A 17,601-nucleotide genomic window follows, 5' to 3' on the forward strand; every position below is an offset into this window, starting at 1 on the left:
TGAAACCAGCATCATTATGTTTTGGCTTTCTAATGGCTTGCTCACTGTCATTAGAAGATCATGTTTTTGAATGGTGTTTTGCAACTGCGTCTGCATGTTAGGGCAGGCAATCCCAGTTGTTTGTGAAATCTGCATTGATTTTTCCTAATGGAGATTTTGTTGATATGCATTGTTGGTGACTGGCATTCAGAATGGCCTTGTTGACAAGTTCCCCCAAAAGCAGCAGACCTCCTGATGCTCAAAAACGAAGGAAACATGCACACCATTAAACTTTTATGTGAATTCGTAGGGCTTAAAACTAGTTCTGTCTAACCAGTATTAGCTGCCAAAGTCATAAGACAATAATAACTATTTAAAGACAGCCGTCATACATATAAGCCTCTTTATCATCATGTTAAGATTAAAGTTAACATTAAGTGCATAATACTTTGCAGAATAGAATGGGCTCTTAAGCAATGCTTTGCTCTTAATATTCCAATTATAAGTTAGTGTTCATTTGGAGTTAGATTTTAGTTTAACTAAATCATTGTATGTGGAGCTGATTGTGTTTCACTGTAACATCTCACAAATAAGACTGCAGCTAAAGTGATGATGGATATCTAGCATTTAAGCTTTTACTACTAGTCCTTCAGATTTTCTCTTCTGTTCTGGCCCTGTCCTCTCTGTTCACTTGAGACCTGAGTCCTTGTTTCGGAATTGACCGGTTCATGTCAGCCCATCAAGCCCAGTCTTGTGATCTTTGCTGAAAGGAAGGAGTGTAGGATGAACACTATGGGCTTGGGACAGGAGTGTAGATCCAGCTGCTGTGAACAAAACACAAGAGAAGCACATGATCTCACAAGGGAAGTTCTTGCTGACGCCAAACACTTGATGAGACAAAACATGGCAGTAAAGATTTTTTTTTTTTAATACGCCTTTTAACAAAATAACATTGTAGCAGGGATGTGAAGGTCAGGGGATCTTAAAGGGATGTGAAGGTCAGGGGATCCTAAAACTAGACGTGAAGATCTACTGCCCTGTGGAGTTTAGTCCCAATTCTATTCCAAAACAAGATCTAGTTAATCAAGCCATTTTAATATAAGACTATACAACAACCTAGACATAAAATATCACAATTTCACAGTTCATGGTGTTAACGAACAATTTAAGAACAAAAACAAAAAAAAAGAACAAAATTTATTGCAAAATCCTTTTACAAAAGCATCTTTGTACATCCTTTGTGCAAAACAGCTATTAATTGGCTGGCCAGCCTGCTTTTGTTCCAATTATGCGTGATCACAGTGTGGTCTACCAAAACAAACCGAATAGCTGCAGCTGGAGTCGGGCTGACGTTTAGAGTTTATAGTTGAAACAGAAAACATTTGCTTTGTATATCCAGTGAACGACGTATAGGACAAAAAGGAGTGGGGGATTTGCGGCTTGTGGGAAAAGCACAGTCCTGGTTTATTTTAGACTGACTTCAAAAAATTTATCATAAATTAGCTTACATTATCAGTATTCCACTGTAGTGGAATAAATGAAAATAGTGTCTCTCAGCAAAGGCACATGTGCTTTAATGAATCTAACTTCAAGTCTGTGCCTAAGCTCAGTTATGCTCAGTAATGCCATGTTCTAATGTATTAACAGCCACCACGTACGGTGGCTACAAACATGCTAGAAGGGGTAAGTAGCACTGTAACGATTACACAGGCACTGGTGTTTTCCATGCACTCAACCCTGCACAGAAAAAACAAAACAAAACAAAACAGATTACTGTAGCGTGATTTAGGGGATATCTAAAAGGAGGTAAACACAAACTGACCTACATTTTTGGGCAGTTGCTAGACAAAAGGAGAACTGGTGTAAAGAAAAAATATGAATGAGTAGATGTTAATAGACAGAAAAACTTATTAACTGGCATCTTGATAAAGCTGGCTGTGATAACTGTCCAAATCATACGCTGTGAATAACCATGACACTGTGACGCTATCCTAATGAAACCCTTCAGTAGGATCTGTATATTACAGCAAGGTGTGTTGGAACTAAACTCTCCAGGGTCGTACATCTCCAAGGCTGTAAAGAATCCCTGATCAGATGTAGCTGTCTAATAATTATAATTGTACTCACAATTTCACCTTCTTTGCCTCCAAAATGCAAATAGAGCATTCGTACTCCATCATCAGAGGACATTCGGAGTCTCTCAAAGGGGTAACTGAAGAGGGGCTGGCCTGCAGAGTCCTCCCTCTCGGGGAGCACAGAGAAGCCCCGCTCATAGTGGATCACCAGCCTGCAGTCCTGGCCTCCATACAGGCAGCCTGAAACAAGGCCAGAGTCATAATCATGTCTCCCAAGAGTGCCACAACCTGCACAGTCTCTTTCTAAGAGGCTCTGAAGAATACTCTTTCTAGACCTGTACAGTAATTAGCGTTACGGTGCCTCTGGGAAACAGCCTGCATATTTTAGAAAGACCCACTGAAGCTACTTAAAGCACTAAAAAGTCATTATAAATATAAGTGCTTGATGGGTGCTGAAAAGAATGTACAGTTCTGATGTTTTCGCCATAAAAACACAATACTACCCGCAATCCCTTTCATTCTGTTGAAAAGGGTTCTGTAATGGCCCGCTACCTTGTTAAGTCTTCATCTTAAACCTCCTTGGGTAGTCCCAGAACCTGGTGTATCCAGTATCTCCGTTCCCATGCTTCAACTGCCTCTCTCTGTACTCCTCATCTAACATCTCACGTGCTGAAACATTGCATTACCAGCTCTATTGTGTGTGTGCCAGTAAGCCACCTGCACAGCTACCTCAGTTCACCCCTGTAAAGCATTCTGAAACGCTCCTTGGCTGACTAATTGCAAGGCTTCCATGTCAGCTTTTCCCAGCACGAGGCTCTGTGGAACCAAAGGCCTTTAGGCCAGGTTATTCTGTTGCCCATCCCACCGTGCCGGAAGAGTATTTCGCCCTAGCTGCCTGTCAGAATGCGTCTACATAAAGCTTTACTCGAATATCCAGTGGGTACGCTTCTGAACAAAAAGAGGAAACCCAGAGTCCTCCAGAAGATGAGGAGGTTCTAATTCTCTCCTCTCACTTTCACCCGTCAGCCCGGCTTGACAATGCTGTAACCTTACTCTCTGCCTGAAAGCCTGATTGAGGTTTTCCCCGCCACAGGGTGTTCCCACACTCTAGCGTTCATCCCAACACAAAGACCCCACCCCATTTAACCACAGCCACAAACAGCCTGGCAAAGGAACAACAGCCCCAAGGTAGCCAGGCAGAGCATAACCAGCACGTCTGCAGTAACGCAGCGATGTTCCAGCTGAGGCGCTCAGCCGGTGTTCAAGTTATAGTGCATTATAGTGTTTTGTTTGGTCTTGTTTCTGCACCGGTAATAGTTGGGTAGGTATGAAGGGGTGGCTACGAAGGATTAGTGTCACATTAATATCCTCCAACAAACACAATGCCGTGTTATTTAAGCTTTGGCGTACACATTAGACCAGTCTGTCAGAACGTTACATGTTTGGTCGGTTCTCCTTACTTATACATATGTACAACTCATATATAAGCAAGGCAGAAATAACATGAGGTGATGTTTGTGTTAACACAGTTGTCCATTTAAAGTGATTCATGGTTTTACAGTATAACTAACACAATATATATATATATATATATATATATATATATATATATAATAAAAAGATTTGCAGTTAACTTACCTAAAAGTGACTGCTATGTGCACCAAAAACTCAACCTTTGTCAAACAAATCCTTATAATACTGTTTTTAAAAGGCAGGGGTTCTATTACTGGCAACAAAATTACTCTAATGATCAGTAAACTGGGGCAAATAAACTATCGAGGGTTCTTGTCTAAACAAACAGAATTACAGGTTCCATGGGCCCTGAGTAAATCCCACCATCCTTCTCCATATCAAAACAGGTAGTGGAACACAGCCTTGGGTTCCACATGACCCTTTGCTATAAAACTCCCAAATATGGTGAGATGCCAGACCCGACTGCAAACTTAAGCTCTTTCATGTGGAAAAAAAAATGGAATCGAGTCCCAGCTGTTATACACTTTAGAACAACTTTATCAGGTCTGTTTTGAAATTAACCATCTGTTACCTTTTATTTATTATACTGGAATGTCTAATGATGATTAATTGGTACCATTAGAAGATACTGGCATGTCAGAATGTGTACATTGTCTAGGACAGCTTTTAGACCTCACTGTGTTATGGGAGTCCAAGTTTCTCTCCTCTGACCTTTTGGCCTGTTACTAGTTAGACCTGTTACCAGTTAGAGCCAATCAGTTATGGTCACTCGTTTTGGTAAATTCTGATTAAAAGGACCTCTACCCATATACGTACCTCTGTCAGAAGGGCAAGTAAGAACAATTTGTTCCAGAAAGTAGCTGGAGACCCTGAGTAATCAGTAGATACTAATAGTGTCATTTTAACAGAATTAGACATTCTTTCCTAAACTAAAACAAACACAAAACAAATGAAAGGCCTGTTGTATCCTGTGCTGAAAATCTGCTGTGTCTTATCAGCCTGAGCCTGAGCGGCGGAGTTCCTGACATGCTTTGACGTCTCTGCTACCCTAAAAGCACACGTTCCCTTTAATACACTTGATATGAATGACACAGAAAGTTATTCAGTCCCTGAAGGGCAAGATGTACTGCGGAGTACTTTTGGTAATGCCAATCACTGTGCAATCGAGGAAACAGGAAATGAAGGCTGAGAGCGCAAAGGTCACGAGCTAGCCAAAAACCCAGTAATCTACCAACTCCTGGGGATTACCACAGCAATTCCAGTTGCTGATGTCTACATACAGAAAACATGGTTGGAGCATGTGATTGCTTTTTAATCAAACCTGCAACCAAATTTAAGCCCAATTATTAACCAGACTCGAGAACTAACGTGCAATGTAATGCATGTATGTATGTAATACCGGATGTAATACCATTATGGCCATACTCACTGGTAGTGACTTCTTTGATCATCTCGGCTGACGCGTGGCAGCCCGTGACTATGTGTCTGGTCCACAGGGAGAGGTCCTTGCAGGTCTCGGCTCGGAACACGTGCGTCTCAATGCCCAGCCTCGTGCCCGTGCGTGTGACGAAGGAGAGCTCCCCACCGGGCTGGGGCAAACACCGATCCGGACCAGACTGCACCAGCCTAAAGGCCCAGAGGAAGAGATCAGGCAAGCTGCAACTCCCATTTACTAATGTGATGCAAGGAACATCAAAGAACATCCAGGAATGGATGTGAAATGTACAGAATAAAGAACAGAAGAAAGACCCCTGTTCAGTACAGGGCCAAATACTGGGTACTTCCTCTGCCACAATGACTGAGCAGATAAGAAAAGGCTCTGGTTCTTGTTTGAGGTTATCTTAGGCCACACAATGTCAACAAAATATTTCCACAGGCTCAGCCAATCGGAACTGCACTGTCAGTTTTACTTTGAGCACTGAAGTGTACTCTAGTTTACAAGTAGTAAAATGTCATCCCTCTTGTGTCTGTCCCTCTTTGGCTTTGACACAGAGGCCTTGTGGTTTGAAAAGGCATTTGCCATGTATGCTAAAAGATTGACTTTCCCATATGAGAAATCTCTACTGAGAGTTTTAGCCTTGGACTGTGTATCCTGAAAAACTGGATGACTGAGAGACAACATATGCATTCTTGTGTGCTGGCATCTATAGCGTGCAGCAGAGATGCTGTGTAGTTCAGATGCCTGAAGTATCCGCCCTTCTGGCGTCTGGACTATGGGTGTGTGTTGGTGCAGGGGCTGAGGGTTTGTGGCGGGTGCGCACTGGGTGTGGGGGCTGCCATTTGGGAATACCGTGTGGCCAGCAGGGGGTACGTGTGAGCAGGGCTGAGCCAGCTCTCCTTCAAGCGTGCCATGCTGTCATACAGCATCAGGTCCTTCTCTGTCACCACCACCACCACTGGCTTCCAGCGCTGCCGCTCGCTCTCCGTCTGAAACACGTGTTAGGCACATCAATGCCGAACCCGAGCGCCATGGCCGGGAGCCTCTCCCCACAGACAGCGGCTCTGATGCGCGTGGATCTGATATGAAGCGAGGAAGTTATGTGATCAATTCATTCATCTGAAAGATTGCTTGATTACATGTCTGTCTGGGGGGAAGGTCTGAAGTCTGGCGGAATGTCCTGCGGAGGCTACAGTCGCAGAAGGTAACCCTGGGCAAACTCAGCTGCTCACTTTCCAATAACAAAGTAAAGCCCCAAACTATCTATTTTTCCTGCCGGTGATGAATACCTCAATGAATGCAGTGCTCGTCTAATAATAACACACATTTGAAATGGAGAGACTTGCACTGGCTTACAGCAAATCCAGATGAGTGCAACAGCAGTACTGTGTGACTCACCCCATCAGAATGATGGTTCGCCACAGTGCTGGCTAGTCTGGGGAAGGAAATTAGCTTGCATCCCCACAAGTGCCCGAATGAGCTTAAAGCTCCCGGCTCAAATCTCAAATCTGTCTGCAATCAAAAGGCTGCGCTGAGCTAAAAATAAAACCCTTGCCCTGAGTAAATGTAAAAAACAAGCAAGATTTAATGTGCGTTTCATGCTCATGATAGATTGTTTCTCAGTGTACTGAGAGATGGCCTAGTTTAACCCGGACCTCTCCGATTTCCCACAAATCACCAGGCTCTACCCTTCAGAAAGCTGCGTGCCACGGACGAGCTAAAAAGATCACTGACTCACACACACACACACACACACACACACACACACACACGAAGGCCCCTTGTTGTGAGCCACAGCCGCAGAGTCAGTGACACGTTGGAGGCTTCCCTCCCTTTCTAAGCTGCTAATGAGAGACAGCGCTCATTAGCGGGCGGTGAGAGGAGAGGCAGTTAGTCAGGCGGCCCAACACACTGCCTCGGACCTCAGCTCCCCATGAGCCACTGTTAATGAGTGCTGGAAAGAGGAGTCCAAGATGAAGACGGCCGCACGGCCATGCCCACAAAGAGCTGCCCATCGTCGGTCGTTGGCAGAGATGGCCATTGCTATGACTGCCCATTTTGTCCAGAATGGTGCTGTATAGTTAGGTGTGGCTGTGGCCTGTAGTACAGGCTACGCAAAGTAAACCACACCGCATAATGATAATAGTATAATAAATATACTCATGAAGTTGATCGTACTCATCTTTCAAGGTGCCCTTGGCAGATGGGCAGCGTTACACAGCCCCAAAGTTTAAAAGTGACTCCAGAAGTTGTAAACCACAGCCTGAAGGTTCAGATCAAGGCTAGAGTACCTGGAATACTTCCAAATGGGCCCCAGCATCTGGATCTGTAGGCTATAAACTACTGTGGACCTGCTACGACCTGAGCTAAACTCTGCACATAAGACACTGGCACATCTGTATTCAAGGATGATAAAAAGACTTGACTTCCAACAAGCATTTCTGTACTAATTCTTTGTAAAATCAGCCAGAATATAGATAAACATTTTTTTTGTCTGACACTGTCAGAACATCACACAAAGAAAATGATCTGCATATCGGGGTCCGGGGACCACGACTCGTGGTGACGCTGACCTTCTCTGCTAGCCAGCCAAGGTGGTGTATCTCGCGACGCCCTCCAGCGCCGTTCCTGGTCGTGTGCTCCCGGAACTCGGCGACGACCTTGTCCGTGATGCGGTTGGCGGCTGACTGCAGGAGCTCGAACCAAGCCTGGGCGGTGGGCGGGTCTGAGCAGCGCAGCACGAGCGTGTGCTTCGCGTCGGGCGAATGCAGTTCCAGTTGCCTGCAGGACAGAGAACACATCAAGGCCGGATCGGTTTACCCGTGTTAGCAGATGTTTGTTTATTCTGAAAAATCCCTGTAGTCTCATGTAGCCAGCAACTTGTACATGTCATGTTCCTTCTTGTTTCCTGTAACTTCTGAATCAAGTTGAAGACTCAGCAAACTGGTTCACATCTGTGTGTTTTTCAAAAACCAGGAATTTTGAAGGGGCTCCACAGTATTAACTCAGGTTTCAGATATGCTTGGCTCATAATGGCCCTAGTAAATCTAACCAGTTTCACTGTGCTTACAGTGATCCATACCTCACTCATACATCATCCTCTTTTGTAGCCTTAACCATAGCAATCCACAATATCATTTCCAGGTGCTTCCTGATACTAAATATAGCTCCACTTATTAAGATGGAGTTTTAAGTGGGGGTGGTGTGAGTGAGCAGAGTCCAGATGGAGCTGAATGGAGCATTTGCGTTTGTCCGAGGGAGAAAGACTCTTGGAGCACACCCAAAGAGTTCTCCCCCATACAACCACCACATGGGAAATTTCAGGGCCACCAGGGACGTCTGAGCCATGTTTAGAAAGCACAGCAATCTTTTTTATGCTTTTTGTGGTCACAGGAGAGGCTGTAATTTCAGTTTCTTAAACTCTCATTCGAGCAGTGTAAGAAGGAGTGCTATCAAACTTTGACAAGCCAAAACCAGAAGCCAGTTCCATCCCCAGCCCAAGAATATCCTTATGCAGTAAGAGTGACAACCAATTACAGATAAGAGGGATATCTGCATACCTGGACGATTGTGCTCTGATAAGTTTCTGTAAATGCAACAGGCACAGCTAGAGTTTTGACCCGTCATTTTCTGGGGTTGAGAGCTGGGCTGAGTGGTCTACCCTACATATCACCAGTGATGGTGTGGTTAGAAAGTGACCGAAAGGACTGGAGATTGACTAACCCAAACTATGCATGGCAACAGATGGCCTGTGGTTTCTAGTGGCACTCCTACACCTTGTTTCTGTTTAATAAACATCTTCAATGAAGTGGGAGATTTATGTACAGATGGCTGCTGTGAGAGAAATTTCAGCTGATTATTCTGATCCTTCCTTCTCAACTCTGGCATCACAGGAAGCACTGAATATAAGGGGGGGGGGGGGTTACTATTCTTAGTTCAGATTCTAACAAAACACGTGGGCAAACCTACCAAAAGTGGCAGGTCGGTCGATGATGACTGTCAGAGGAAGAGCAGGTTCCATCCCGCCCGCCACACCCGTTCACAGTTTTCAGCACAAAACAGCCGTCTAAATTTCCATCTGCTGCTGTCAGCCACATGGCACATGTCAGAGGAACGGGGGGTTAGCCAGAGCTCATGGTGATGAATGCTCGTGTTCATGCTAGATATATTCCAGTGGTAGATAAGCATGTGACCCGTGGTAGGAGGTGGGTCTTATTTGCAGCAGAAGAGGCTGCCATGTGCTGACGTTGAAACGTGGTCCATCAGTGGTGGGACTTGACAGAATAAGTATATTATGGCAGATGAGCATGTGCATGAGCGGGGCATGTGTCTCTACACACAAAACTAAAGACGAAACTACCACACAGCACTGAGCTCCACGACGTAAGAATAAGCATCATAAGACACAAGACACTGACTGCTATACTCTACACACATGTACACAATCTGGATATATGGTATAATTACCTGAAAGCTGAACTCATTCAACCAGAAAGTCAAATACGGATGTAGCTGTTAGAGAACTTATATGTGAAAGTTTCCAGAGCGAACACACAACAAAAATAAAAAAAAGGTTTTTTTTTAACAGAGGGAGATTAAAATGTTTAGAAACCAGCTTGGCCATGGAACATTACTTCTCACAGACTTCCTGTTCATGTTCTGCTAAATCTGACAAAGCACCATACTCATTTTTCAAGCTACCACACTACACAGAAATAAGAGGCTGTGTGGAGGTCAGAGAACATCAGAGAGAAGAAAAAGCAAATCATGTTCAGTTTTCCTCTTTCAGCCATTCAGATTTAATAAGTTTAAATCACCATCAACAACATTTGGTTTTGCACATGTTCACTTCCTCTGTATCCTACCTCTTTTTCTGTTGCATTACTCAGGACAAGGGAGATTTTTTAAATTTAATTTGTTATATTAGTCTATTTGTTTTTCAAAGAAAATCAGCCACTTTACAATCCCAACACATTGGGTAGCTATGAAATCCCAGGTTAACATGGACTGTTCAAAGGCACTGGTGTTCCTCTGTTAACTTCAGGCACATTTAAAAGGTGGATATAAGATAAGACCAAGTGTAGTGTACAGTGCATTATCTGCACTCTATTTGTGCTTTGTGACCATAAATTCACCTTCCAAGTAATTTCCCCTCCATAGTTAATATTTACACTGCATCACAAAGAAATGGAGATAATCATAATCCATCATTGTTAATCCACCTTTATTGAGGACTGTATAAGGGAAAAAGATCAGTTTAAATCCCCAAAGGATAAATCTTAAAAATTAGGTCTAGAACGACTCACTAATTGTTCTAATTATAGCTAATTATGTTTTGAACTGAATTTAAAGCATTAAAATTTTTCAACTCTTTAGACACATGAACTTTAGTACATGGAAAACCTGTGATGCCAAATGACCTCGACTGCCACACTGAAGACGAGAACCTCAGAATGGGGATTTTACCTGTTTTCTGGATCAGGGGTGGTCATGGCCCGGGTGACGTAGCACATTTTGAGAGGGATGCGTCTACGGTCACCCTGCAGAGATAGCGCAGGAGAGGTGGAGACTTCACAGGGTGGGCTGCCAAGTCGAGGAGATTCTGGGGGAAGGGTCTCCCATCCGATCTCAGCCACCGGAGAGCCTTTCTTCACATAAGGGGTGGCTTCTCTCATGTACTTCACTGTAACACAAGCAGAAAGGTTCTGTGGTTACGAAATGTCATCTTACTTTAGTACAAGTGAAAGTAGGAAATTTTTGTGCACCCCAAGCATTTTTACAGCTGCCATTGAAACCAAACCCAAACATATTTCCACTTAACATGTGAAATTGCATCGTTCTCACATAGTCACATCCGTGTTCAGCAGTTCTGTACACCGTGTGGCGGTGCTGGTAGGCCAGTAAAACCAGGCACAAGACCGCTCTCGGTGATGGCCTGAACAAGCCTTCTGTTAAGGATTATTTATTATGGCCCTGAATCTCAGTCAGGCCAGAGACTGAGGGCCAATTATTCCAATTCCACCTGACAAACTAATCTTGAGATTGGTGGCCTCCAGAACCAGGCAACCTGTCCAAGCATTTTGCCAGGACTTGTGAAGAAAGAATATCTCAGGAACAACAATAATATGAGCGCAAAAGATTAAACAATCCATCTAGCAATTGGGTTACTAAAATCTCTTAGCATGAAGCGAATGTCACACATCCACTGACTGAAACACATCCAACTCAATATAACAATTTTTTGTGATATGCTAAATGGTTAGTATTCTCAACCTTGATTTAAAAACTAGATGAATACCATTTGACTGCATTTACCATGAAGGGAAAAAAAAACAGGCATTCTTTAAGAGAAAGAAAAGGCTCCTTTGTGATTCAAGTGGTAGGAATTATGGAAAATAAATCATGGCCAGAAGACTGATTAGTCATTTAAACATTTACATGTGTCGTGGTCAAAATGGCCCTTTCTGCTGTTAGTCCTTCACATAACACTGAGGTGACTGCTGGCATGCAGTGTCCTTACTGTATGTGACTGCAGTCTCGTAATCATCAACGAGTAGTTTGTAAAATGTAGTCTGTTTAAGTAACATCTGACCTCCCTCCTACAGATGGGACTTGGGCACGCATGAACTATGCGACAGTGCCCAGTACATTCAGAGAAATTCTCCACAGGGCATTGCTGAAAAGCAGAGGAAAGCTATTATAGGCTGGTACACTCAAGCCCAGCCTGCATGCTCAGTGACTCATCAACCATAGACGAAGGGTTGCACTTCATTTAGCTGGTCGGGTTTCCGCCCCCAACCTTGACTACCTCCGTTTTATATTCAGAGAGTTAATATAAGTTAGCCCCACAGCCACTGGAGCGTTTAAATGTGCACAATGCCTAACAGAAAAACGAGCCTGATCTGACCTGATGCGATAACCATGATCTCAATAGTGTAGCGTCAATGCATCTTGACCAAAAGCAATGCCAGTTAGTCCGGCAAACCAGCCAATAAACCATCAAATAGATACACAGGCTGTCTGTTTTGCGAGACCAGCTGCAGACAGAAGTAGAGGAGACACGCTTGACATTGTACACTACCAAAAACCAGAAGTGGTTACAGCTAATAACAGTTTTGACCTTTTAGTTTCCCTTAGAAACAGCGACATGCCCCCTGAGCTTTGCTTAGTACCTCCCCACAGTTTCATCGGGGAAGCACCACACTTCAAAAGCCAGATTAAAGAAGCACGGCTGACAGCAGCAACGTGGATCAGCAGACGTTTCAGGGGAAGACGGATGATACATCTGCGTCCTAGTTATAAAGCACTCTGCCATGTGCTTGGGAGTAAGGCATGGCAAAGCAGTCAATGGCTTTCATATTTGTCTCCATTAACGCCAATGAGGCCATGAGTGCACGAGGGCCTAATATATTCCCTGCACTGGAGAAATGTGGACTCGTATATTTTTATAGGTGGGCTTATGTGCTGTGTGTTCTGTTGCAGGCCCGCCGAGGCCAGGCCGTGCTTATGTGCAGCGTGGACTGTAAAAATCCCACACTGCACAACCAAGCATAAAATCTCACCTCTGCTCCAACACTCACAATGAGTTTCTACCTATGGGCCACGTTACAGAGTGTAAACAAACACACAAGCGTAAATCCCTTGATGCGTCATTAATGAGAAGCCAGTTAGATGGTTGTTTGCTGGTGGAGAAATGCTGCCCCAGAATTCAGTCGCCTTAGTGTGAGCGTTTATGGCGAGCACGAATCGGTGCCAAGACTCATTCACAACTCTGCTGCCAATCATCTGGCAGGTGACAGTGAGATTCTGTTGCAGTAGTAAAAACAGTAGTGTTTTTTCATGACTACTGTTGCCAACCTCAAGGGATATTCTGAATTTTCAAGTGGCAGTGTGAACAAATGATAAATATTTCGATATTCGATAAACTAGATATTCTTGTCCTATGGATTCTTTGCGAAAGCCAGACTTTACTAAGAACTATGACACACTGCTTCACATATACGTTATCTTTTGCTATCTATGTTTGTTTAGGGGACGCTGTATGTGCACGACATCTCAAAGGAAATGTACTAGCCTTGACCACAGGCACCACGGTATCATTCACCCGTCAGCTGCCTGCCTCTCATACCCTGCAGTGTTCTTGTCTGCTTAGGCATTCATGGCAGGGTAGGGTCGGATGTGTACCTTCCGAAATCTGTGCACCGTGTTCTGCTGCCCCGTACGACACCCCTAGGAGGTGCTGGGAGTGGCACCGAGACTAATGTCACCCAGCGGTTTGAGGACCGTTCCTCCTCACTCTGTTCACACCTCGAGCCTCTCCTCTGTATTCCTCGTTTCTTCTTCCGCTTGATCCTTTGTCTGCCATTTGCAGAGATCTGGACCTGTATTACCCAATGTTTCATTTTTACAGCTACCTAAAAGCTCTTTGAGGTACACAAACGGAGCCAACACTGACTGCCGCAGGTGCCAATCACTTGCGGAGCGAATCCCAGGCCAGCCCAGCTCGATTCCTTCGTTTCTCCAGCTTTATTCAGCCACAATTGTTGTCACACTTGCAGTACTATTATCATTACGGAATGTGGACCAGGAGCCCCAGAACGTTTCATCATCCTTATTTCATTGTTAAGGCCTCTATGGAATGTTTTTCACTTCATGCTGGAACTGAATGTTTGCTTAAACAGCAAATGGTCCTTGCCTAAGGCATATCTACAGGTCCAGATGCTCCAATCCAATTTGTTTAAAAGAATCCCTGGCCTATGGTACTACTAATCTCTGACTAATTATTTCTTGGACAATAGACAGTACTGTAGAAGTCTCTGTGCCTGAGCACTCACTGAACCTATCAGACTGAAACATCAGGTGTAGTCATAACCAGCACTTTATGTTCTGTTCTTCACTGGTCAGAGACATTACAGTGTATTTGATTCATGCAGAACAGGAGGCTTGGTTTGCAGAAGTAAAAAAGGTACTCATCGAGCTCCAAGTAGAACATTTGAGATATCTATCATTTGGATGCAGACTATAGCAGAGATACAAAAGACACCTTGTCCCAGCTTTAATTGCAGACTGTGGCTCTTTCTCTGATGCACTGATAAGCAGATATCACATCACCAAAGCCCTGTGTGTTGAGCTTCTTTTAAATCTTGCCACATATTTTGACTTGGATGTTCTGTTCAACGTTTTAATAACACTCCTGATGACTAAGATGTTACTCAATTAGGACATGCATGTGCAGTACTAATATTTGTGTAAGGAGTCACAAAGGTAACTCAACAATAGTGCTATCGTGCCAACAGCATAGATCCTACTGATACAGGGCCAGGAAAATACCCTTTGTGTGTGTAGTAACCCAAACTAAAAGAGATGTGCAAACATTTACTGAGAAGTAAAAAAAATTACTATTATTATTATTTCACCCATGTTTGTGCCTGCCAAACATAATACAATCTAACAATTATTCCAGTTTGAAGTTTAAACCACACAAACACACCTAGTTATGATCGCTGACATATACTGACAGTGATTCTTGCAAATAATCATCTACAGATTGTGTTGAATGCATATCAGACCAAACAGAAAAACAAGTCTGATATGAACTGATCTGATATTCTCACTGTCTAGTAAAGTGGTATACAGCATTATGACCAGAATAAGTCATTAGGTCAGGTTTCTACATTCCTGGGGTATGCCATCACCTGTACATCTCCCCGTCATGACTAAAGCATGGGTAGACCTGACACCAGAGAGAAGAACCGTCTCAAAGTATGTGGTAATCAGATTGTGGCTAAACAATGAGCAGGACACATCTGTGTTTGCTGGACCACAAGAGGAAGAACAGGTGCGGAACTCGGCTGTTTTTTGAACACTTCCACATAGCTCATGGCCAACGGAGGTCAAACTGTAACAATACAGTAGGACGACTGATCACATGGAAACAAGTCCCTTTCCCCTCATTTGCAGGTTAGACGGCAGATTTCTTTCCTATCCCAAGTGACTGTGTACAAGTCAAAGTTTCAGTGAGAGTGATTAAGTGCAGTTTAAAAATAAGAATCTGAGAAGTCTTGTGGAGCCCTTTTCTGGCACTACAAGCCATAGACTCCAAATCCAACCCAACCTCTAAAGTAGGTACCTAGGATAGCAAGAGTTACATTTCATTTAATTTCACTGACCAGAGAACAGTGAACCCCAATAGAAGAGTACAATTCCATTGACAATTCATTTTTATGCTGTGGCTGAGATGACACCCTAAGTGCTCTAAGGGCTCATAACCCTTAGCACCCATAAACTGCAGATTCAGTCGTGTTATCTGGCACTCTCTCAATTGTAATCTCATTTAGATGAAAGCAGGATATTAGGTTACTGGTATGTGCCCCAGAGCTGACCGACACTGAATGCTCTGAATGCATTGAACACATCCGATAATGGCTCGTATTTATCTGTAATGTCGCAACACTTGTACCGCTCCACGCGGCTGAAACGGTGTGCGCTGCACTGGCGCGCTCCTGTGCGCTGTAAAACCTGCAGCGAACACGTGTGAGTAAAAGGAAGAAAAACACCACAGGACTTGCTCAAAGCATTTTAACCATGAGGAAACATCCGATGCCCTCCACCACAAGATCATGTTGATTAGCCTACTTGTACTGTTTTCGATCACTACGGGGTTATTTGGGGTGCTAAATCATGTTTCCACAGCGTTGCACGTCTGCAATCCTGATAACCAAACAGCGAAATCACCTCATGTGAAGCCTGCGCTTCTCCCGACGGCACCTTGTCTTACCTTCAAGCGTCACTTCTCTCCCAGCCCGTTTCAGCCCCTGAACGGCTTCGTCGTGGGTGGCGTCCCGAAGGTTTATTCCGTTCACAGACAATATTGCGTCTCCCACGTAAAGCGCCTGCGTTTGATCGGCAGCGAGATCTTTAAAAATCTTGCTAATAAGAATTGGCATCTTGTTCTCTTTGCCCCCTTTGATGCTTATACCCAGTCCTCCTACTTCTTGCTTCACAACTTTGACGCATCTTTTTCTGTTAGCAATCGCCTCTGGCACTTGCTCCGGTAAATCCGTCCTCACTCCAGTTTTGGAAGTGTTCGTGGGGTCGGGGTGATCCCCGCCGCTCCTGTAACATCCATTGCTAATGCCATTCAAGTTGCCGTTCTCGCCTGTGTCCTCACAGCTCAGTGCGAAAGACTCCTCGTTTAAGTTTGCCAAAACTTTGTGCCATCGGTCTCGCACCAGGACTTCCAAACATCCACTTTTCTGCATACGGTGACCAGAAACTGCCAATGCTACAGCCATTTTAGGAACATTCTTATAATGCCAGTGAGTTCACACACTGTGGACTTTCAGCCCAAGTTAGTAGCGCTTTACAGTAACTTTAACTCGCTTCACAGTCATGCTGGAAGAGCTTTCTGCGCTAACGCCACCTTTTAGGGTGGAGCAACTTTATGGGATGTCCTAGCAGCCCAACCAAACGATTCAAAGCATGCAATATGCGCTGTCCGGAAATGTAGACGTGAACTAAGGTGTGATAATGACTATGAACCTACAGCACATCTCCAGAATTTCTCCGCTGACGAAATATACGTTCTGCGTTTGCGAGGGTTTAAAGCCGCAGGTAGTCGATACTGTAATACTGCAGAAACGCCAAATGTGATTGTTATTTTTTTTTTTTAAACTTACCTAGGTAGAGGAAAATATACGTAATCTTTCCTTTTACATATACCGTAACTATGAAACAAAAAATATTTAGTTTCACCTGTTATTGTGGATTTAACTGCGGTAATCTTTACGCACTATCTCAGTGGGTTTAAACAGAATATGGATGCCCTGTAAAATTCAATCGTATAACATTAACATATGCGGTATGTAAGGCAGTGTGTATTGATATAAATATAAAATAGCTAGTATAACTGTCAGTGTACTGTGATGCTTCCTCATAAACTGCTGGGTTTATGCAACTGGTTTTTTAGTTTTTTAGTGCCATCTAGTGTGTCAGTTACTGTAGAAGGACGCACCGGTTTTTATTGGCGCCGCATGGAGAAGTTTACAGAACCACTCCATTTCCTGCCCCAGTGAAACAAAACATTGTTTTCCTTCCATATGCACATAAGATCTTGGTAACGCTGATAAGAGCCGTGAATTCTAATTCACTTATGTAGCACATATTTCAAAAAGGTGCTTTTTTCAGTGGTGTTATTATTGACTGTCAGATGGGGTTAACACTTTAAGTCTACAGGTTTTAGGATGGTTTTAGAATTATTCTAGAACTATTATTCTAGAATGAAAAACTATTCCAAGGTAGATCAGATAAGCTTATTTTCACCTTCAGGTTCTGACTAAAGGCTCTGTAGATGCGCACCAGTCTTTAGAGCAGAAATGCCCCACCCCATCAGCTACACACAGAGCACAACTGATTATACTTGGTATGGTCTAAGTTGTCACTGGAGCTACTTCTAGGTTTTACAGCTGCATGCATGTCCTCCTTTTATAGGCACACAATAGAGAGCACCTTCATCTGTCTCGCAGTCTGGTGTGGCACTCTCAGACAACAAGCCCCTACAGCTGAGAAGATCATCTCTATCCGCCATCAACACCTCCTACCTGCACCTGCAAGTTTGCCAGCATTGTAAATAATCTC

The 17,601-nt window shown here is 43.8% G+C and overlaps 1 protein-coding gene across 2 annotated transcripts; it reads right to left on the reverse strand.

The window, feature by feature from the left end:
* Positions 1 to 260: 260 nt before the first annotated feature.
* sntb1 (syntrophin, basic 1) lies at positions 261 to 16,387 on the reverse strand. Of its 2 annotated transcripts, none has more exons than XM_035530677.1 (7): positions 15,743 to 16,387; positions 10,432 to 10,648; positions 7,539 to 7,746; positions 5,818 to 5,954; positions 4,957 to 5,153; positions 2,107 to 2,294; positions 261 to 800 (listed from the first exon to the last, which is right to left on the reverse strand). In XM_035530677.1, the coding sequence occupies exons 1-7, from the start codon at positions 16,257 to 16,259 to the stop codon at positions 711 to 713; spliced, it is 1,554 nt and encodes a 517-aa protein (XP_035386570.1). In that variant the 5' UTR covers positions 16,260 to 16,387; the 3' UTR covers positions 261 to 710. The 2 variants fall into 2 exon arrangements, with proteins under 2 accessions (XP_035386570.1, XP_026855067.2); XM_026999266.2 differs by having other exon boundaries at positions 261 to 803; positions 15,743 to 16,385.
* Between the last annotated feature and the right edge of the window lie 1,214 nt (positions 16,388 to 17,601).

Source organism: Electrophorus electricus, chromosome 10 (assembly GCF_013358815.1).
Source record: "Electrophorus electricus isolate fEleEle1 chromosome 10, fEleEle1.pri, whole genome shotgun sequence".
Classification (NCBI taxonomy): Eukaryota; Metazoa; Chordata; class Actinopteri; order Gymnotiformes; family Gymnotidae; genus Electrophorus; species Electrophorus electricus.

What these genes read in the sequence shown, in the direction of transcription:
- sntb1 (XM_026999266.2), bottom strand. Translation starts at nt 16,259, where the DNA reads ATGGCTGTAGCATTGGCAGTTTCTGGTCACCGTATGCAGAAAAGTGGA. An exon ending in ACCCCTGATCCAGAAAACAG is followed by an intron (nt 7,747 to 10,431) that starts GTAAAATCCCCA and finishes TCTGTCCTGCAG; the next exon opens with GCAACTGGAACTGCATTCGC. An exon ending in GATCAAAGAAGTCACTACCA is followed by an intron (nt 2,295 to 4,956) that starts GTGAGTATGGCC and finishes GCCTTGTTTCAG; the next exon opens with GCTGCCTGTATGGAGGCCAG.